Source organism: Rhododendron vialii, chromosome 7a (genome assembly GCF_030253575.1).
Source record: "Rhododendron vialii isolate Sample 1 chromosome 7a, ASM3025357v1".
NCBI lineage: Eukaryota > Viridiplantae > Streptophyta > Magnoliopsida > Ericales > Ericaceae > Rhododendron > Rhododendron vialii.
Genome location: NC_080563.1, coordinates 32,652,733 through 32,676,658, shown reverse-complemented (window position 1 = coordinate 32,676,658; position 23,926 = coordinate 32,652,733). Strand labels below are relative to the sequence as shown.

The following is a 23,926-nucleotide window of genomic DNA, read 5'->3' as shown; positions in this document are numbered from 1 at the left end:
CGGACATGGTAGCCCGTTGTGTGGTGTGTGTTTTGTGTGCCAATGGGAACCCGGTGCGGCGGAACCATTGTGAGGATACTCGGGAGACCGGAACGGCGGAACCGAGGTTGGGTGTGTGGCTTGGTTATCCGCGTTACGGAGCCAATGCAATTGTGTGCCAATGGGAACCCGGTGCGGCGGAACCATTGTGAGGATACTCGGGAGACCGGAACGGCGGAACCGAGGTTGGGTGTGTAGCTTGGTTATCCGCGGTACGGAGCCAATGCAAATGATTTTGAAAGGTTGGGTGTGTAGCTTGGTTATCCGCGGTGCGGGGCCAATACAAATGATTTTGAAAGGTTGAAATGTTGACACGGTCTACGATGAGTCGCGTAGGAGAAACACGGAAATCTTGGACACCAACGATAGATGATTAACGAATGTGGATGTGTCATTGTTAGCTGTATATACATGTATCATGTGGAAATCGATGATTGTATAACCTGTTGTTTGTAAGTTATGGGTTAGCGGGTATGAGTTTGTTCTATTGAGCGTTGTAGCTCACGGTGTTACCTTTTGGTGACCCTGACATATTATATAGGTGGCGACGCTGGTATAATGTGTCAGACTCCTTAGATGAACAGGATAAGATGTACACCGTGGAAGCTTTTGGAGCAGAGGAGCTTGCTAGGATGGAAGAGCAAGCAGAGTAGTGTTAGGAACCCTAGTTTCCTTTCTTGTTGAATAAATGTACCCTTTCCTTATGATGTATTTATGATGTAATAATGAGCCAGACTCTCTTTATTATATAATAAATGCCTCATTTAACGTACCCAAAATTGGAGGCGTTACAAATAGTTTCCCTCCACACAAAAATTGTTTGAGATTTTTGCAAATACAGTGTCCAGCGAGAAATTAGGAGATCGGAAGATTGCGGGGTGGGATTCTGAAAATAAGAAACGGCAATTGACAACGGCATGAAGTTTTTCCATTTCTGCTCCTAACGTTGTGATGATCCGAAGTCTTGTACGACTGGGATACCTGTTGGCTGATTGTTGCGACATGGTTGGCTAGCTGGAGAGGACGCCGGGAACGACGACAGAGAAAAGGCTAGACGTTACTGGAGAAGATCTCCAGAGGTTGGATAGTCGCAGAAAAAGAGGGGGTTAGTTACAAGATCCAAATCATCTTCTGGTTGGCTTGCTGGAGAGGTTGGATGTCCGTGGAACCTACGGTGCTCTCACCACGATCACGCTTCTGACTTCACATATCATAATTCAATAACTCAAAGCAGCAAATCATTTTACGCAAATCTAAGCTCCAGGGGTCCCAAAAAAAAAACCAATATCCAAAGCTAAACCCCTACTATGATGTGCGCTAAATTTTGCCCAACAGCATCAGAATATATACAAAGAAGAGAGTAAAACTACAAAGAGGTTGAGAAAAATCGACCCTCAATGATTGGCAAACCAGAAGATGATTTGGATCCTGAAATATCAACTACAAACAAAACCCTAATACACAACATACTTTAAACACAACTTTGTTTCGTTCAAATTAACAAACTTCCGGGATAGACAGAAAAATCATCACCGGCGGTAAAAAGAGAAACCATACGTGAAAGACCTCAACTTGCCCATCCCTGACCAAGTCCATATGCATCCATATAACCAGCAGCGTGAGCATGATCATGACCATGACCGTGATCATGTTCATGGCCACCAAGAACATCATGATGAGGGTGGGGATGGTGATGGTCACTGCCTCTTGATTCGTCGATCATCTTCTGTATATGGTCAGGTATTGGCTCTTCATCGCTTTGTCTAACTGACTTTGGCAATGCGGACAAAAACTGAAAAATGCTTTCAGCTATATCAGCTGCATCATCCTAAAACACAAAAGCATTCGGCTTTTAGAAAATTTTGACAGCAATAATATGCAAGATACAATAACTGGAACCCAACATTTCTATAGCTAACTTACATGTACAGGAAATATCAGCCAATTTACAAAAAATTATCAGAGTCAAACATACATTTCGAACTCCCAATAATGTACAGAAAAACGACATTTCCCTGGCATCAAAAAGTGCGAGTCTTGGAGTCATTACAAATGCAGATTTTAACAAAAATCATCCTAAATGCATATTTGCAAAATCAACACAGAGAATACCCACATTTCTTGCTTGGATGAAAAGTATTTGCATTTACATGCACATAATTTCAGGATAACAACCAAGTATGTGACTCCATTTTGATTGTCTTAGGCAGTATCAAGGTCCATGATAGACGGATGTTACATTGACTCTCGTAAAGGCGGAGCTCCCGCATTGGATACTCCACATCGGGGTAAGGACATATATGTGTCTGGCATGTGTAACCGGACATCCAAAACAAACTCGTGTCTCTATTAAGTTTACAATATATTACGCAAAAATACTCGCATATTACACATGAAATGCTGTATGAGCCAGTAGGTTAAGAAACATGAATCTTTCGTCGTGTCCCTGAGTCCTTGGACGTGGAATTAAATGAGACGTGTAGACAAACATCCGTGACGTGTAGACAAACATCCGTGCACCACAGACTTTTTCTTTTTATAACTCAATTAGACAAATATCCTCAGTTCTTGGAGGTATAGGGAGGTCACTGTTTCAGTGGTATTCTGAGAGCAGCCACTTTGTGTATATATTGCCAAAAGTTAGGTCTAATCCTCCCCGCCCATTCCCACAATGATGGGGACTAGATCGGATTTGTTATTGTTGAGATGTTCAAGCAAGCTTATGCGCACCTCAACTTATCCTGGGATTTCCAATCCCACCATCCACTAAGGTAATTAAAGCCAGAGCAAAGCCTCATATGAACTTTCCCCAAAGGAGTTGATAGCGCCTAGGAGGTTTCAAACTTGAGAACTTAATAGGGAGCAAATTCCTTAGTCCTAGGCCATGACTACCACGTCAACCCCTTGGAGTTAAAAGTACCATAAACCATGATAGATGTCAATATGCTAACTTATCAAATCAGAAATTGCCTACTTCAACACAATCAGCTTGAGCTTAACGCCGAAGAAGCAAACTTAATGGCAATGAGACTTCAAGTGATTGAACACTAATTCACAGCAAGGATTCGTGTACACCTCAAACACGACCCACCACATCCTTTTGCCTTTAATAACTATATTATTCATGTAGTACCCCATGAAACCCAAGTAAATGCTTGTTGGGTGGGTCCCTCCTTTTTGGTGGGTTCCACAAAGGACCTATTATTAATAGGTCCAAGAAGTTATGAGTTACCTTGTTATTTGATAAACAAAGGGGGATCTTGTAATTGTGTCAACAATTGCAAAGGAAACTTAAAAGAGACTTTCTGTCTCAACTCTCAATCATCTTCTACTGCCAGGAAAACATAAGGCACGAGGGAAAGGAAGAAAAAGGGGAAGGGTTTTGCTCCAACTTCAAGCCAAGATTCGACAACCATTTCTCACTCGATCTTGATGAAATTTCAGTATGTTCTACAACTTGACGAGCTCTACGTACTCATCAGAACGGACTGTCAAGTTTCACTCGAAATCTAAAGGTTTGGGATACTAACTTTGGTGAGACCTAAACTTGTACTCTTTTGTTGTTTTATTGAAATCCACCTTAATCTCCCCCTCCCGACTTAGGTGGGAGGTTCAACCAACCCCGCTTGGGGACAACAAAACAAAAGCCTCTCTTTGGGCAAACTTTTAGTCATCATATCAGACCCCATTCTTATCCATATTAACTAACTCAAGTTGTAAGATTTTCCATCCAACACATCATGAATCCAATGGTATCGCATATCAATGGGCTTTGATCGTGAATGGTAAGTTGAAATAGCACTTTGATTGTCACAATAGAGAACATACCTCTCTTGTTAAAAGCCCAATTCTTAATGAAGCTTCATCCATAGCATATTCTTACAACCCTCTGCCACTGCAATGTACTAGGCCTCAGTGGTAGATAACACTACACATTTCTGTAACTTGGACTGCCAAGATATGGCTCCCCTGAATAAGTCATCAAGTAGCCCGAAGTGAATTTTCTGGAATCAACATTCCCCACCATGTCTGCATCCGTATAGCCTTGTAACATAGGCCTACCATTTCCAAAACATAAACAAATTTTGGAAGTACCTCAGAGATAATGGAAAATCCATTTTACTACATCCCAATGATCCTTCCCTGGATTAAAAAGAAATCTACTTACCACACCAACCGCATCAGATATGTCGGGCCTAGTATACCATAGCATACATCAAAGAGCCAACTGCCGATGCATATGGACCATTCTTCATTTCAATTTTTTTCCTTCTCACTTGCCGGACTTTGCTTGGACTAAGTTTGAAATGATTAGCAAGTGGAGTGCCAATCAGTTTAGCCTTGCTCATGTTAAACCTTTCTAGCACCTTCTCAATGTACCTTTCTAACACCTTCTCAATAAACCTTTTTAGCCTTGCCAAGCATTTGCTTTGCAGGACCCAATTTCTTCATAGCAAAGGATTTACCAAGCTCTTTTTCAACTTCTCAGTTTTGCTCGCATCATGGCCAACGATCAACGCATCATCCACATAAAGCAATAGAATGATGAAGTCACCGTCGAAGAATTTCTTCATAAACACACAATGATCAACATATCATCCACATATGTCAGGCTTTGCTCACCGTCCTTTTATACCCATGTTCAACCATGAATGAATCAAACTTCTTGTACCATTGTCGTAGTGCTTACTTCAGGCTTTAGCCCATGCAAGTCCTTCTTTAGTTTACAAACCAAGTTCTCCTTGCCTTTGACTTTGAACCCTCCCGGTTGTTCGATGTAAATTTCTTCCTCCATGTCACCATGAAGAAAAGTTGTCTTTGCATAAGTTGCTCAATCTCTAGATTCAAACTAGTGGCCAACTTGAGAACAACCGGTATAGACAACATCTTCACCACCGGGAGAAAAATTTCAAGTCAATCCCCTTTTTCTAGCCAAAACCCTTCACAGTCAACCTTGCCTTGTACCAAGGTTGTGAGCTTTTCTCTTCCTCCTAAGTCGATAGACCCAGTTATTCTTAAGAGCTCTCTTACCCATTTGTTTTCTGTTCCCAAGCAAAGTTGGTTGAAACCCCACCCCCACCCCCAAGTCGAGAGGAGGAGATTAAGGTGGATTTCAACAAAACAACAAAAGAGTACAAGTTTAGGTCACGGGTATCCCAAACCCTTAGATTCCAAGAGAAACTTGACAATCTGCTCCGATCAATGCTTAGAGCTCGTCAAGTTGTAGAAGATACTAAAAGTTCATCAAGATCGGATGAGAACTCATCATCGGATCTTGGCTTGAAATTGGCGCAAAACCCTTTCTTTTTTTCTTCCTTTCTCTCATGCTCTTTGTTTTTGTGGCAATAGAAAACGATTGAGACAAAGTCTCTTCTAAGTTTCCTTTGTAATTACAAGATCCCCCTTTGCTATTTATCAAATGACAAGATAACCCGTAACTTCTTGGACCTAATTATAAGTCCCTTGTGAAACCCACCAACAAGGAGGGGCCCACCCAACAATGCTCTCAATCATAGTTCTACTACTTTTTCAGAGACACTTGATCTAGGAAAACAATATAAAACTATGAATCAAACTAATCTAGGAGAACTTCTCGTAGCTAAAAGCAAACTGCCTACCATTTGATCGATGGTACGTTAGGGTCGCAGACTATAAAGTACCGACACTCCTAGAGATCGCCGTGTCTGCGTATTGGACATGGGGACATGCGGGGGAACATGGCTAGAAACGTATGCGGCACACCACGGGACGTATATGTGTAATTTTTAGTAAATTTTTCTAGGGTTAAATATATTATTACTGTAAACATGGGGGCTAACAGTGTAACTAAGTTCATAAAGATTAACCTAACATATACATAGAGAACATCTCAAAGGAAAGAGTGCATACTAACAAAAAGCATAACATCCATCCATCTATCAAATGCTAATGTCTAAACGTTTAGCTTTGGAAACATAATAAAGTATTGTAGTCAAATAACAGTCATCTCTGCTGCCATGCATGCCTGGTAATCATCCAAATCACTAAAAGTGTCATCTTCTTTCATCAAGAGATGAGAAGCATATGAGTCAAAAGAAGATGTCGAGGAGCAGAGATTAAAAGAAGAACCAACCCCTGTAAGTGTGACGGAAGAATACAGTTTAAGATGATAACAATGAGGACGAGGAGAAGAATAGAGTTTTTAAACCAGAACAAACTGAGATGGAAGAAGAAGATGAGGAGGAAGAGAGTAACCTCTGTATTGTGATTGAACATAGAAGTCCAAGCCAAGCTCTGAAGTGTGACTGAAGAGAGAAGAGAGAAGACTGCTGAATGGAGAAATATTAGACCCCGTTCGTTTAAGGGTTTTGGATTTTGGATTCTAATCATTATGCTATTTCTCTCCAATTATTACTCTCATTTTTCTCTCTATCTCTCTCCAATCATTACCCCTATTTCCAATCATTACTCAATATCTCTACACTTATTACCTACAAATCCAAATCCAAATCCAAAATCCCAAAACGAACGGGGCTCAGGGATTTTAACAAGCCAAGCTTTGATTTTGTGCATTGGGCCCAATTAAGGGTTGGATACACCAAAATAAGCCGGCTCTGATTAAGTATGAGAGACCTTGCAAAGTCAAAAATAAAGCGCGCGCTTCATGCGCATAGCCCCAAGGTGCACGCTTTATGTGCTTCACCTGCACTTTGCCACCCTCACCTCAATCTAATGACCTGCATGTCGCTTCGTCCATGCCTAAGCATACTTTTTGGAACATTGACACTGACAATGAGACTGTACTCAAGATTCCGCGAGGAGAAGCAATAGAAGGAAAATAACAGATGCGAATGTAAGGCTTACCCTTGCAAAGGGCTACGCTAGTTCTTGGATACAAAATACCAAATCCTAACAGTTCAAAGAAGATCACATCCAGATATAAGCAACTACTAGTCCTATTTCAGCATTCTGAAGAAAATACACTTGTCTCCCAAATAAAAAGTGAAAGAAGCAGCCAACAATAACCCAACTCTAAAAATCAACACTCTCACCAATCACATGGTCACTTTTCTCTAGACTAAGGACCCATTTGGTCAGCCTTAAGCAATTGAGATAGTTTGGCTGACTCCTTATGCTAGCTTGCTCAACCTGTCAACTAGAACGAGCATATAAGTAAACGAGTAGCCAAAGGACTTTTGGTTATGTTAAGTCTTGCTTTTGTTTATTTTAGGCTGCGTTATCTTAAAATAAGTTGGTTTGTCATTATTTGAATTTTTTTTGGCATTTGTTAGTTTTATGTCAAACTTTTGTGGATTATTGATTCGTCTTGAGGAGAGGAACAGGAAAAGTAATTTTTTTTTTTCTACCCGATGATGCACCGACACGGACACGGACACCGGGACACGGAAATTCTAAAAAAATGGGGACACGGACACGGCGGGGGACACGCCATGTGTATATTTATTTATTTATATATATAAATAATTAATTAATTATAGTTTGGCACCCAAAAATTTTTAAAAAAATTACAGTTTGACCCCCAATTTTTTCAAAAATTACAGTTTGGCCCCTCTTTTTTTTAAATTGCAATTTGGCCCCTGCCGTGTCCCCATCGGTGTCCCCGTGAAAAATTCAAATTAAATTATGGGAACATGTCCCCGCGGTGTCCCCGTGTCCGACACTGCGATACCTCGACCTCTAGAGGTGTCGGTGCTTCATAGCTTCTACCCAAGTATTTTGAGAAATAACCACTTTTTAGCAAAAAAAGTGAAATAAGTTGACTTATTTTGAGATATAAGTGGTTATTTCCCAAAATATTTGGGTAAAAGTAAATTTTTTTTACTTTTCCTGTTCCTCTCGTCGAGACGGATCAATAATCCACAAAAGTTTGGCGCAAAACTAACAAGGGCAAAAAAAATTCAAATGATGACTAGCCAACTTATTTTAAGATAAGTATAAAAGAACGCAGCCTTAAGCAAATAAGCAAGTGAACCGAATGGAGCCTAAGAACTTTTCTCGCGTAATGTAGACCTCTATAGGCTTTGTTTTAGGTTTGAAAGTGGGTGTTTCTTTGTCTTAACCAATCAACAGGTGCCGCATCATGTTACTACAAAGCAAGTCTCACATTGCCTGCATACAAAAAACCCATGTGCAATATATAAGACAGAGTGGACCCTCACCACAAGAGCTGGCTTTTGGAGTGGGTTAGTACTAACCATGACTGTTCAACATGTTCCAAAGCTGGAGTACTCCAGAAATGTGCATGGTGCATGTCCCAGGCCCGCACTGCCAAGTCAGCGTGTTGTGCACGAGGGAAGGTCTACTTATAAAGCAAAGCCATAACTCAGTTAGAAAAGTAATGTGCAATATAAAGTGCGAAGGCACCCTCACCTCAAGCGCTAGCTTTTGGTGTTTAAGTCCTAACCATGAGTACGCAACATGTTCTAGAGCTGGAGTACTGCAGGGCGCGAGGGAGAATAGTGAAACGAAGCGCTGTATCGCCAGTTAGGCAGTTACAAAAGTAATGTGTATTACATAAAAGTGTGAAGGCACCCTCAGCTCAAGTGGTAGCTTTTTGAAAGTTGAGTTCTACAGAAGGCCATGTAATAGTTCCAACAAAGGTAATCTATGTCATATTTGAGGGACAGTAAGCCTGTCATGAATCATAAATATACGAATCCACCAAAAATGTTGCACCCGGCATATCTTACTCGTGGTCGTGCACTCATGCGTACCTGTCATATGACTTGGAATCATCCACCAATGAAATAGGAATTCGACCAAAAACCTAAAGATGAACATGCAATTCCGAGATTGGTTTTTACCAAAAAGGAAGGGAATTTATTGATAGTTTTCATCGTGTCGTTTCCATCGGACGTGATATTATTATTTGTTGTTTATAAACATGATCACTGCTAGAGCAAACCTCTTTGGAAGCTTGGGAATTGGAACGACATTTGTCTCCATCTAAAGCACACTAGAAAGAGCCTTGCAGAATGTTGATAATAGAAACCAAATGCAAGAGATCAGAACCTCCACATGGAACAAGGAAGACAGAATACTTTTTGTGTCTTTCTTTATGGGCTTTCGTTTATGTCAACTTCTTAAGGGTCTATGCTAATATATGGTGTTAAAGTAATAGGAGCAAGAAAAAATGTAAAGAAAAACAAAGGAAAACATTCTTCACACAAAATAGAACACAGAACACGTATATTATGCTGCTGGAACAAACGGAAACATATGAACAGAATAAAAAACATGTGCCCAACACAATACTTGCGTTGTTGTGGCCAACGAAGTTCTGGAAGTAACTAATTCACACATCAACAAACAACTAATTCACACATCAACAAACAGATCCTGAAGCTATGTATATGCTTATGGGAAGCACTTCTTGTTTGAAAATACAACCTCCAAAAGGTGAGATCATCAACAAAGCAAGGGCTGACTCCATGACAATTTTGAAATGGTGAAAAATATATTTTCCTTTGATGAGAAGTAAGTGCAAGGCGATGACACAGCCAAATGATCAAGAAACAAAAAGCAAGGTGTCTATGGCATCCCACTGAAACTTCCATTGATCTATCCCAACTATCAGCTTCAACTGTTTTAAAGGAACTTCAGCCTCCTAAAATTATTAGATTACATCTACTGCTTTCGCTGATTAATTTATGTCAGAAAACATGACTGGCAAGGCATCCTTTCTCAATTTGAGGTTCTGAGAGTAATGACAGGGAAAACCATATTAAAGCTAACCGTTTTCTTTTGTTAGAAACAGGGACTGCCCATACTTCACCCTTACTCCATGTTAGACGGTAGAAGCCAAGCCACCATTTTCCTCCTTGCAATAGCCCAATATCTGTATTTCCTAATTCTGGCCATAATTTGTAATCCAATACAAGACAGAGTATTGCACGTAGAGCTTTCCCAAAGGGCCAAAATATGCCAGACTTCCATACCCAGCAGAGGTTTTCCATATGTGAAATTCATCATGTATAAGTACAAAAGTTAGCGTTCGAACCTAATCAACCAGTACCTCCTATCATACAATGGCTTCATTGGCAACTGGCATTTGCGAAGCATTAAGTCCAGAAACCCATTACAAGTCATAAAAACCCCCAAGTATAGGAAGGATGACAATTTAAAGAAGCAACATCAAACCCATCATTTTATTGAAAACAAAAGATGTAATATCATCCAAACAATTATCGGCAAGTGCAACAAAATGCAGTCAATCATATGAATTCATAATATTGATCACAAACACAAATCGAAATGGGGAAGAAAAAAGGAATTATGATCATCACCTGAGGCCAGCGTCCACCAGAATGTGTGACAAATGATGCCTGCGGGAGCGCACTGGCAACCCTGCGGCCCTCCTCGCTCCATTCCTTAGACCAACCACTAGACCAAACCACTTGCATCGGCAAACCCTTCACCCCCTCTGAACTACCCCATTCCACCAAATCAAAACTACAATTCATCTTCATTCCCATCCCCACGACCGATCTCCTCCCATCCCTTCCCTTCAAAAGAATCCTATGAGCCTCCGAGTCGGAACCCCCACCAACCGGTTTTGAACAGCACAACTCAAGGACCCTCCCAAACACAAACCTAAACCCCAAAACAAGTTCCCTAACCACCACCGTTCGCAATACCCACAAAGGCAAAGCCGTGGAAATCGATGTGGTGTCGAGAAGTGTTATACTCCTCACCAACCCCGGATTTTCCAACACCCAATTCGCGCCCAACCCTAATGCCGAATCATGTAAAACCAAATCCACAGGTGCTAATCCCATGGAATCAACCACTTGCCCCAAAACCCTCCCCATCTCTTCACTACCCAATTCAATAGCCTTAACAACCTCTCTCTTCCTAACCCTAACATCATTTCCTTCGAAATCCACATGCCCCTTTTCAACCAGCTGATCAAACCCCCAAAACAAACCCTTCTCTCTAATCTCACTATAAACCTCCCAAACCCTCGTTAAACCCCCGCCCGATCCCTCTTCCACAACCGCTATTGATTTATCCGAAAACCCAGAACCGGGCAAATCGATGGCAATGGCATTTAGGCCTCTCCGCCCCAGAAACTCAATGGTTTTCCTAAAAGAATAAGAACTGCATCCCAAGCCGTGCACAAAGAGCACACTGTCTGACTTGATAGGGCCACTTTGGATGGTGAAGACTTCAATGGGGGGGAGGTTAGGGGTAATTTGGACCTTGATGGTTCGACCCTTGGAGTAGTGGGAGCGGAGGTTGGTGGGGAGAGAGAGGAACCAGGATTTGGGGTCTTGTGGGGAGAGGGTAGAGAGAGAGACGAGGAGGGTGGTGAGGAGAGAGACTAGGAGGGTGAAGTGGAACCAGAAAGTGAATGGGTTTGGAGTGGGAGTGGGAGTGGGGGTGGGAGGGGGAGGTGGGCTTTGTGAGGGTTTGGCGGGGTTTGGTGGTGGGGCTTGTGGTTCTTCTTCGGTTATGAGTGCCATAGGTTTGGGTTGGAAAGATTGTGGAGGATTTTAGGAGGGTATGCAGACTCTGTTCAGATCGGACTTCGGTGGGTGGAAATGGGGACGAGAGAGAGAGAGCGGGGAGTGAGAGCCGGTTGCAGAACGGGAAAAAAGTCATTATTTTTTAAAAAGATAATTTTAAATTTAAAAATTATAATTTTATTGAAATTTAAAATTATACAATATGAATCTTGTTTGAAAGATCGAGATCTTTTATACGATGTAAAATAAAATTGAAAAAATATTTTTTATTTACATTATTTTTAAATTTAAAAATATAAAATAAGCTGTTTATTTTTTAAGAAGGTTTCTGGAACGGGGCCGAGAGGGACCATTAAGTGCACTTCCCATCCTGATTTGGCTATGTTTGAAACCTAAGAAAAAAAAAATAAAGTAAAATAAAATTAAATTAAAGGAAAATTAAAAAAAATAAGGAAAAATTTACTATTCTCAAAATATTTTTCTCTTTTTTTCTCTCAACCAAATAATAGGAGGGAAAATTTTTTACTTTTTCTTTCTTTTCTTTTTCTTTTCTTAAGTTCCAAACAGAGAAAAAGTGCACTTCCCATCCTGATTTAAAAAAAAAAGTGCACTTTCCATTTTTATGGAGTATAGAAAAACGTGTGAATAAGAGAAAAATAGTAACTCCAATGATTTAAAAATACTAGTCCAAAACTACCACTCCATACCTCTCTTATACATTTAGCCACCTTTTTATGTACTTATTAAATTTTGTGGATCCAATTTTCAAATACAAAAATTGTTTTCATTTTTTTTGATATAAAATGTGAGGTTTCGAAATGCAAAGCAATGTCCTTTTTGCCCGGAAACAAAGTTGACGTTGGGAGAGAGGTATGTGGGCCCAAATTTTATTTGTTTTTTGAATTTCTAGGATAAAATGTGAGGTTTTCAAAAACAAAATGAGTTGTTGCAACAAAAACACTCCTCCTCTCCATGGAAACAAAATTAACGTTGGAAGGAATTTTTCAAAATGAAAGATTACTAACCCTCCGCTAAATCTCACTAATGTATATAAACTATGGCAAAAAAAAAAAACTAAATTCTCAACAGTTAAACCCTCACCGATTGAATTCTCACCAAATTAACTCTCTACACCTTGATTTCGAATCCATCTCTCAATATTTTGTAAATTTAGAATATTCCTATTCACTCCATTTCAACAATTTTCTTCACAACAATCTCAATTTTCATCTCACCAATCATCCCAAAATATTGATTTGCAAGGTTTTACGAAGCAAAACAAGAAAAAGGGTCAAGTACCACAAAGGGGAAGGAATCCGAATTGGACTAATAAGGAAGACGAAGCACTCTCTAAGGCATGGTTACGCATCTCAGAAAAGAAAAAAAAAATCGATTATGATAAGTTTGGCATATTGTATTACCCACAGTTGCGGTATATATCAATTATGAGAACTTTGGCATGACCATAAATCATGATAGATTTTCTATTGGTACAGTATGATAAGTTGAAAATGTATTACTCCTCTTTAATTGACCATAATTTTGTTGATTTTGGTGTTGAACCAACTATATCGTAATTTGTTGAAGCTGAATATAGCATACTTGTATATAATACATTTACCATGAATATATGCAAAACAATCGTGATGAATTTATCAAAATCGATTCTGATTTAACATTAATTGGATGCAATAAATTACTATAAACAAAGGTAAACAAATACGATAAATATACAATATAAAATAACTTTATCACATTGGCAAACAAAAATGATAAATTTGAATGGCCTGTTATTGCGAAACATAAAAAAGAAGAATGAGAGACTTCGGATTGGTGCTGTGGTTGTATTCAAATTTAATAAGGGTAAAATGGGTGAATCAAACATTTATAAGATGTAAACATAATAGAAAATGATGTCATGGATGTGGGACTTCGGGTTGGTGTTGTGCTGTGCCGTGCGGTGCACAGCACTGTGCTGTGCACCTCCGAGCCTTCGGATTATGCATCTGACGGCTCGAATCTCATTTCAACAACCAACGATCGAGAGCCATTCATTACCGAGATGAGATCCGAGCCGTCGGATGCACGATCCGACGGCTCGGAGGTGCTCAACACAGCGCTGCGCACAACACTGCACAGCACCATCCCCAATTCATGGATGAGACGACATGGAGACAATCCTTTATGTTTTGGACGACTAGTATTTTTTGTTTGTGGAGGTGTGTGTATTTAGGGAAGAAACCATGCATATATAAATAGGCTGGGTTGTGAACACAAATTTTACAAGAAAAAGAAAATCGTATATTAGAAATCAAGATTAGTAAATAATTGAGCTACTAATCATCAGTTAGTATGAGAAAGTAGTTCAATGATGAAAAACATTCAGTGATGGATAGATACACAAAAACACAATACCATTCGAACATCTCTTCCAATACGCAATGTAGTTGGCCTCCCTACATATTCCAATGCACATAGGCGGGGTTCGATCCCCATAAGCTTCATTCCCTCCCCCAATTCCTCTAGGATAGTTTATATTAGGATTAACGAATGGAAAAAAAAAAATTACAATCTCTTCCAATACCCAACCTTAGGTGTCCACCCCTCCCCTAAAATGACCATCAGAAATTAAAAAACCGTGACCTTAATTCTCCTACTTCTGCAAAGTTTTCTTGAGCACTCCAGATAGAGACATGAGCGCTCAGGTTTACTGATAGCCAGGCAGATTCTGCACATTCCCAAGGCCACTACCTAAAAAAAAAAAAAGTTTCACATTACTAGATGAGAGAAACATCTGGGAAGTTTCGGTTCAAATTGTTAATGAATTTTTTTTTAAGGGAAACTGCATCGTCCTAATATATGGTCATTCCCTAAATGCAACCATCCTCAATCTAACCAAAACAAACTAGTTGAGGATTATGAAGAATCCGAAGATGGCAATGATGTAAGTAGAATAGGAGGGCGACAATGAGTAGGGTGAAGAACCAGAGTCAGAGCCGCCAAATACTGCTAAACTCAGATGAGGATTTAGGGGCTGTTTGATAAAACTGAAAACTGAAACTGAAAGCTGAAAAGTTAAGTACTGAAAGTTGAATGCTGAATTTTTTAAGTTGAAGAACTGTTTGATAAACATATTAAGCACTAAATTAAAATTAATGAATAAATTTTAGTTCTAATTCTCTTTAATTTTTATGATTGTGGTGGCGGTGGATATGGAATAGTAGTGGTGAGGGTGGTGGCGGTGGAGAGATGGTGGTGTGATAGTGACGGTGGAATGATGGTGGTGCAGTGGTGGCGGTGGCGACGGCGTGGTTGGGATGGTGTGGTAGTGGTGGTTGTGGTGGAGTGATGGTGGTGGAGTGTACTATTGGTGGGTGGTAATGGTTGTGGTGGTGGTGGTGAAGTGATAGTGGTGAGGGTGGAGTGGAGTGGAGTAGTGGTGGTGGTAGTGGTAGCGTTGTGGTGGTGGTGGTGGTGGAGTGATGGTGGTGGAGTGGTGGTGGCGGCGGCGGTAGCGTGGTAGTGGAATAGTGATGGTTGTGGTGGTAGTGAAGTAGTGATGGTGGTAGAGTGGTGGGAGTGGTGGCGGTTGTGGTGATGGTGGTGTAGTGGTGGTTGAGTGATGACGGTGGTGGTGGTGGTGGTGGTGGAATGGAAGCATATAAGAATTCAGTCAGAATTAAGTAGCTCAAAGCTACTTAATTTTTATCAACTTTTTACACTATATTTTAAGTGACACTTAATCTGTTAAGAAATGTAAAATGTGGTTATCAAACCTACTTAATAAATTATTACTTAATTGTTTCAGTTTTAAGTGCTGAATATGAGATATCAAACAACCCCTTAGAGTGATCCTGGGTTTGATCCTCATGAACTTTTTCGAGAGGATTATCTTGCCAACCAAGGCAACATAGACAGCATATATATACGTAAACCGAATAGACCGTGGTACAGTCCCCGGGAGTGGAGAAGGGGTAGACAACACACTCCCGTAGCCTCCGACAACCACAAACCCTTTCTCAAACTATATAAGAGAGGAGTTACAAATAATAACCGTTGAATAGAAAATTTTCTCATCAACAGTGGCAAGACGGACCATCCCTAGGATTGACTAGCTCCCACTTGAAGCCGTGTCCATATATAAGTTCCCGTACAACGGCCATGTAGTCGGTGGAGGAAAGAGTAGGGGAAATAGCAACCCCCACTAAGCCATCCAGAGATCCAATCATGTAATAAATCTCGCCCACTGCAGATATATATCACTTGGTACGCCACGATCGAGACAATGCAAGGATTTCTATATTAGGATGGCATTAAGTTGTACATGCAAGGATTTATCTTTTGTAGTCATGGAAGATGGTTAATTTGGTCAAATACGACTTCATATTTGATTAAAGTTTGCATAACTTCGTTGCTTTGTTTCTTTTTCTTTTGGTGACTTTTTCAACAACAATGACATACATATTCAAACATAGGATTTTTACCTATGGTCTAGGAAAACAGGAAATAATTCGCATTATGAAATGACGCAAATTTTATTTACCTCAAACTCTACCCTGGAGTGCGATATAATTTTTATACCCCCAAACATCAAATTGTCAAATCTCTCTCTCTCTCTCTCTCTCTCTCTCTCTCTCTCTCTCTCTCTCTCTCTCTCTCTCTCTCTCTCTCTCTCTCTCTCTCTCTCTCTCTCTCCGATTTTGCTCTACGACTTGCTTCCAATTGGCTCTGAGATTTCGCTTCAGATCAACCTAGATCGAAATATTTCGGGAAATAACTACTTATTTCTCAAAATAATTCAATTTATTTTACTTTTTCTGCTAAAATGGTTATTTCTCAAAATACTTGGATAAAAGTACAATTTTTTTACTTTTTTAATTTTTCTCATCGAGACGAATCAATAATCCACAAAAGCTTAGCGTAAAACTAACAAATGTAAAAAAATTTCAAATAATGACAAACCAACTCATTTTAAATTAAGTGCAAAAGAACGCATAGCCTGAAATCCACTACTCCTGCTTGTTAGTACTATTTTTTAGGAATTTTCAGAGATGTGATGTGGGTTGGAGGCATCTAAATTGGTCAGCACAATAAATAATCCCATAATCCTATAAATACACTAGTAGTAGGCTTGGTCTGGTCTTCCCTAGACATTAATGGCTACAATGAGAGAGATCCATGAAGAACTTAAGATGAATAAATAAACCTAATCTTCCCTAGACATTAATGGCTATAATGAGAGAGGCCTATGAAGAACTTAAGATGAATAAATAAACCTAATCTTCCCTAGACATTAATGGCTACAATGAGGCCCATGAAGAACTTAAGATGAATAAATAAACCTAATTTTGTAGGGTATCATATTGATATTAGAAGAATGTATGAGGGTGAAAATGTTATATGTTGGACTAAATAAGTTACTATTATTTTTTTTCTCGGCAAACGAAACTTTTATAAGCTCGAAAAGAGTAGATCAAGAAGGAACGAGAAAAACATAACACTTACTTGACCTCGAAAGAAAACATAAACACAAACAAGCATCTAACAGAGAATTAGATGTAATAACACCTTATAAACAAGAACTATAATTTCACCTTACGGATTCCATCAAGATAGCCCTTAAAATCCTCCACCGTATATACTTTAATATTAAACTTTGACTTCACCCACATCGCGATTCTAGTTTTAATAAGCTCCCCAACTTCCCCCACTCTAATGACAGCATTATTAAACACATAATCATTTCTCACATACCATAAGGACCAAAGTGTAGCAAAGAAAGTTGTTTCCCAAATATGTTTTTCCATTTTTTTTTTTTTTTGCCAAAAGTTGAGAGGTAGCATTTATCAAAAGATTCCCATAGGAGAAGGTTGGGAGTCCACAAATCAGACACTCCAACATAAAGAGCGTATAAGCGCCCTACAGAATGAGAAGAAACCCCCCAAATGAGGACATTATTAAAACAAATAAGAAAATAAAAGAAGCACCACCGAGACATCCACCGTCATTCTTTCGCAACCACCTTGATAGACTTGTAACCACGACCACTGCTTCACAAAATAGGATCACATCATTGGGAGGTGGTTGACTAGCAAACGCGGTAGACGGCGTTAGGTCACAGATCTAAGAAGGTGGAGGCTAAGAACGGTGGTGGACAACATTTTACCCACAATCACTGAAACCGAAGCCTCGAAACGTCGCCAAAAAATAATTTGGCTAAAAATTTCCCAATGGACGTCCGTACTTCAGTGGCGGGATTGAGAGAGAAGACAGTTCGACGGTGGAGAGAAGAGAATAGAGGGAGAGAGATCAAAGGGGAAGGATCCCTCCTCTCCCGCCGCCTGAGAAAGGGGGGAGGGGAAGGAAGAGAAGGGCTGTTGGCGAGTTTGGAAATTTCTAGAGAGAGCCCCGAGGCCCCGGTCAAGTTCACATTACAGCGGAAAAAAAAGTAATGCTGGTTAATGGAAAAAAGTCGTTGGTCATAGGTTACTTGAAAGAACAAAATTGATACGTAAATCAGCTTGGCACTGGCATGTTTCTCCAGGTTACCAAAACAATTATGTAGTTAGCAATAAATGGTGATAAATTGCTAGGATATTACTTTTTTGAAGAGACTCCTAAGAGAATAATGGTGTTCACCCTAGCTAGGCAATTAAATTTTGAAAAATTGAATTGTTAGATCAAGCACTTGTCAATATCCAATTAAAAGGGTTAACAGAGAGGGGGAGAGAGTTAGGGTCGGCTACACAAGGTCAAGATAGTGTAACTAAGGGATATGATAGAGTTTGGAAGGCTTCAAAGCCTTCGTGACATTAAAGTAATCCAAGGTACGAAACCACCTGTCCAGATACTTCAACTGGTGAACCGCCACCGTATCTGGCCAGAGCTCGTGCGTGCACTGTGTGGCCGGCTCCGGAAAATCGTACATTGACCATTTTGCATTGAACCTGTTCTTCGCCCGATGGCCATCGCGAAGCCACGTGCCGAGAACCATGTCTTCGGGGCCTTCCAGGCGACTCTTGGGAATGTCCGAAACCCGAATCCACTCAACTATGTCCCAAGAAACCAAATATCCCATTCCAGACATGTATTGGTTAAAAGGGTCCATGCTTTCGCATGGAATCACAAAACCATAGTACAAGTCTTCTCTCGGCAGCACCCTCAATGACTCCACTAGGTTTGCCAACCTAAAGTACGTGTCGTCGTCTGATTTGAGCACGTAGTGGTAAGGGGGGTATGGTTTGTTTTCCTCGTTCAGCATCTCTGGCAAACTCGAGAAGTAAGTGTAAGTCTTGCCTTCGTTCATGTTCTCTTTGCAGTTGAGTATCATAATGTCGTCGTAGCGCATTATTTCTAGCGCAACTAAATATTTCTGATCTTTTGTGGTTAGATTGCAAAAGACGAACTTGACTTCGACTTTCGCGCCCACCGGAGATTGCGTGCCGTAGATGAGGCGGAGAAAGTGGCGGCGATCGTATTGTTCAGGAAGGGTTAGAATTCCGAGGAGGATTCGGATGTCGTCCGACGACGACGAATTTTCTCCGAGAGAATTGGGTAAAGATGAGTTGTGTGAATGGAATTGTGCTTTTGAGAGAGCAAATCCACCATACTTCAGCAAACTTTCGAATCGGATTTCTTTGACTTTGGTTGAGGCTAAGATGCAGAGGAAAAGAATGAAGAAGATAGAGGCGAGGATGATCAATTGCCTGTCATTTGGCATTGTGGCCTTCATGGTATTATGTGAAATCAAAGGGTGTGAAATATAAAGAGAGAAATTAAAGAGTTTGGTTAGAAGAGAGATATAATCTATATATATGGGTAGTGGAAAGATCATGGAATCTCTTAAGTAGACCTAATGAATTTTTCTATCAGGGTAAGTAGTGGAAAGATCATGGAATATCTTTAATGAGCAAGTTTAGGTGCATTTCAACTATTCTCCTTTCGGGTCCTATAAAAAGCAGCTTAAGTAGATCATTCACACCGAGATTAGGCGATTTCGTACCATTGAGACAACTACATAAACTTCCATCCCAAAAGAAAGTTAACGTGGAAATAACAAAAAAACAATTAAATTTTTAACCAACATCACCACAAGAGTTCTAATAAAACAATTGGGAAAAATAGTACTACAACGGAAATGGTATTGGGAACAATGGCAGACCCAAAATTTACGAAGAATGGGGACACATAACCTTAAGGAATATCATGTAAAACTAAAAATACATGATAAGAATTTCCGTTTGACCAGAAAAAAAAAAAAAAAAAACATACATGATACCCATCATTGAGTTAAAAAAGTAAATAAAAATCTTCCAGACGATCAAAAGATGAATCAAGAGTCCAAGTCTATTTAACAAAGTACTCCGTCTGAGTAAAAAAATCCAATTTTATTTACTTACATTTAAAAAAATGTACAATTTTTTTGAAGAAAATTTAACAATATATATAGATACAATATATCCATCTCTGACCAAATATTAGTAAAACATTCAATTGCAAATAGAAAGTCAATCAAAAGCCCTAATGGGTTGTACGTGTATGGAGAGAGAGAGAGAGAGAGAGGGAGAGAGAGAGCATGTGAAGTCCAATCAAAAGCCTTTATTATAGGAGTGTGTATGGAGACAGAGGGAGAGAGACGTAGGAGAAACGAAACTGAAAGAATTATCACACAAACCAGTCCACAATGTCAACCGCAGGGAAAAAAATTCCATCATTCAATGGGGGCATGTGACCCTTATGTGCTTTATGCTGGGTCCGTCCCTCAATGGGAGGGCATGGTCCGCATGGAAGGTAACATATAGCGTGGAAATTAAGAAATACAGTATTATAATCATAATTGCATTTATTTACAATGTATATTACTAATATTAAAAATGCGTTTTTAAGTCAAGGTCCCGATCGAGGACGGCACCTAATGACCTATTATAACGTGGAGATGAAGAAATACTGTATTATAATCATGATTGCATTTATTTACAATTACCAATGTTAAAGATGCGTTTTTTTAAGTCAAGGCACCTAATGACAAATACTCCCACGTACACTTCAGCTCTCTGTCTGCTTGTAATTCATATACACAACTTGTATACAAAAATGGCTCTCTGTCAACTCACGTACACTTCAGCATTTCTATTAATTCTAGGGGTAGGAATTGTATCGTGTTATTTCAGATTTTGTGTCTTTTCAAATTTGTAGCAAATCACCTGTTAAGATAAGCGTATCAAATATCTTGACACTATCTAACCCAACCTAAAATCGTGTCATCTTCGAGTTGACACTATACATTAAGATCCTTTGATTTTTTCAACATGTACAAAAAAATTATATACTTGTCAATGTTGTGCATGAACTACGTATTTAATTCATTAACAAAATTGAAGACATTTTCAATACCTTCATAATTACAGAAATGATAAAACTAGCCAAATCATACATTGAAAAATGCCTTAAGTCACAACTAGACATGTCTCAAAATTAAATAATTTTGTACGATTTTCAGCTAAAATAATAAAAGGCACCAACATCTAAAGAATAAGTGTTAATGTAAATGTTAAACTAAAAACTAAGCCTTAAATAATGAAAATTTAAATTCCAATAAGCATAAATGAATTTATTTCAATTTTAGATTTTTTTAGCATGGAAACTCAAGTGATTAGGAAATTAGATATTCAATTCTTTTGATTTGGGGAAAAAAATTATATAATGGGTCCTATAACAAAAATTAAGCATATCTTGTCTTTTCATATATAATTACTAGCGCATGTTCGTACTTGAAGGCACTCCTTAAACAATCAGCATTGTAACGACCCGAATTTTTGCTCTAATTTTTTTTAATAAAGAAATTATTTTTAATCATATAGTCTATAGTAATCGACTAATTATTTAAAAAATATTATTAATAATAAAACTAATTCTTTTTCTTAAAAAGATATATGCAAATATAATTATCTTATCCTATTTTATTTTTTTTCAATTTGCATGCATGCACACCTCTTCCATCTCTTCATCTCCTACTAAGTCTCTACTTTCTCCCTAACCCTAACATCAAGCCAAATTCGTCCATTCCAAATTCCATGAACCCAACTCCATTAAATTCACTATTATCCAACCTCTTCCAATTTACCTATATAACCCCTCCCCATTGACCCACGAAATTTACACCACAATATTCTCCATGCCTCACCAGTCCAAAAGAGAGAGAAAAACCAGAGAAAATCAAGCTCCAATCCATGGAGTTTTAGAGAGAGAAAGGTGGGTTTCGTACCAAGACCCAACCGAAACTCAATTCGACCATTCCAATTTCTTCCTACTACTCGTAGCATCCCCAAACAAGCCTCAATCCGATCCCAAAGTCTCCCGATCAAAGAACCCGAAGTCTTCTTCTCCAAAATTCAAGATTCGTTTTTAAATCAATTCGATCCGATTCAAGGCACTATAATCCTATCCAATCTCTTCTCCAAGTATATTAAGTGTTTATATGCTTAACCCTATGCCCTGAATGAAAAAAATATGGTTCGCTGCGCGTTTTCTGCCGTATTCACCAATATGATATTATTTTTGAGCCTGATACTTTATTTGTAATTATTTACGAAGAAGATGACCCTTATGATATTTCTTTTACAATCTTTCTGATATTAATATTATGCAAAACTACTGAATTGATATTATTTTTTTACAATGTAATACCATTTTAGTATAAAACGTATTAATTATATCAGTTTAATTTATCTGGTAGATTGAGTTGGTTTTAAACGTTTCGAAACAACTTTGCAACCTCCCGAACACTGTTTTTGACCCCCGAACTATATTTTCTAGACTTTTAACACCTCAAAGATCATACCTTGTTAAAATCATAATTTATTTATTTATTTAGATATTTATTAATTATTTATTCGTTATCTTTCAAGGTTTTATAAACGAAAAATAATTGCGACCTTCCAAACAATATTTTTAATACCCGAACTATTTTTTCTAAATTCCTCACACCTCAAAGATGTTATCTTGTTAATTTCATATTTTTTAAATTTAATTTACTATTTATTATTATTTTTACAGTGTTTTCAATTAAAATTACCTTACGACCTTATAAACCTTATTATAAATTCTCGAATAATTTTATTTAGACTTTTTACCTTCCAAGGATGAAATGTTGTTAACTTTGACCTATCTTATTCATTAAATAAGTTATTATCCATTTATTTTACTTTTAACAATTTTTATTAAATCTTTTTATTTAAAATAATCTTGCGGCCCTCCGAACCCAATTTTTGACACTCAACTGGTTGCATAAGACCTTTAGGACTCTTATTAAGGTCATGATAAATATTTTAATATTTTTATCTAATTAATGTATTTAAATTAGTTTTTAATTAATCTATTATCTTAGAATTAATTAATAAGAACCCAGAAAATTTTCCTTTTAATTTCTTTTAAAACTCTTACTTTATCATTGATATTGTGACCATACAAGATTAAGGACAACGACCGATCCATAAAAAGTTGCGTGATTTCATTACTTATTAATTGTTTTAATTATTATTGATTAATTGCATATTGTGCCGATACTTGATTTAAATGCTAGATTGGACCCTAGAGATATGAGATGGTATTGCGAAATAGAATTCATCTAGACGATGCTAGATAATGGATAAACTGTAAAGTTTTTATTTTTAGATTGCCTGCATGCGTGATTTTGAGATGTGATGAAAATGAACTGGCGGGTGTCCAGTGATAAATTGATAGACTGGCGGGTGTCCAGTGATGAATTGATATACTGGCGGGTGTCCAGTGGTGATTGTGATGTGGTTTGTGAAGTGGTACATAAGATAAGCGAACTCTAGTCGTGATTCAAGCATGATAAGCTTTCCTCTTGTTGTAGTTATTGGGATGCATACTCGGTACATAACTTAGGTGTATCTGCGACAGCAAAGGGAAGGAATCTCATGGGACCGAGCATGGCTAGCGGTTGGGGAGGAAAGATCCCGTGGAGGAGATCTTAGATTTCACATTAGAATAATGAATAGTAATAAATTGATATTTGTGAATCTCTGTTCTACTTTTCGCATCTTTATTATCATGTTGCTTGCTAGCTGTAGAGTAAGAGGGGTAGTTGGGTTGGATTATTCTACTGGGTTGTAACGCCCCGAGCAGACCACTGGCCCAGTACCTTGATTTTGATCCACAAGCCACACCACATGGCCTAAAAGCTTAAGCACAAGGTACTAGTAGTAGCCCACAAGATTTGTTATATGCCCAAGATCATCCATGTAGACTTCTGATGTGGGACGGGGTGTTACAATCTCCCCAACTTTATAGCCTCGCGCCCTCGCGAGGGGTTGAGCACTATTATCATCAATACAAATCAAACCAACAACCAAATCAAACCAAACTCCAAGGCCCACATGGTCGTGTACAACCTG

At 38.7% G+C, this 23,926-nt stretch overlaps 2 protein-coding genes across 2 annotated transcripts; both read right to left on the bottom strand.

The window, feature by feature from the left end:
- Positions 1-1,361: 1,361 nt before the first annotated feature.
- Positions 1,362-11,624, bottom strand: LOC131334661 (protein AUXIN RESPONSE 4). The gene is made up of 2 exons (XM_058369793.1): positions 10,326-11,624; positions 1,362-1,867 (listed from the first exon to the last, which is right to left on the bottom strand). Exons 1-2 carry the CDS (start codon positions 11,502-11,504, stop codon positions 1,607-1,609), a joined length of 1,440 nt encoding a protein of 479 aa, XP_058225776.1. The 5' UTR covers positions 11,505-11,624; the 3' UTR covers positions 1,362-1,606.
- Positions 11,625-17,292: 5,668 nt separating this feature from the next.
- On the bottom strand, positions 17,293-19,326 carry LOC131334662 (hydroxyproline O-galactosyltransferase GALT3-like). Its single transcript, XM_058369794.1, has one exon. The coding sequence runs from the start codon at positions 19,237-19,239 to the stop codon at positions 18,274-18,276; it is 966 nt and encodes a 321-aa protein (XP_058225777.1). The 5' UTR covers positions 19,240-19,326; the 3' UTR covers positions 17,293-18,273.
- Positions 19,327-23,926: the final 4,600 nt, after the last annotated feature.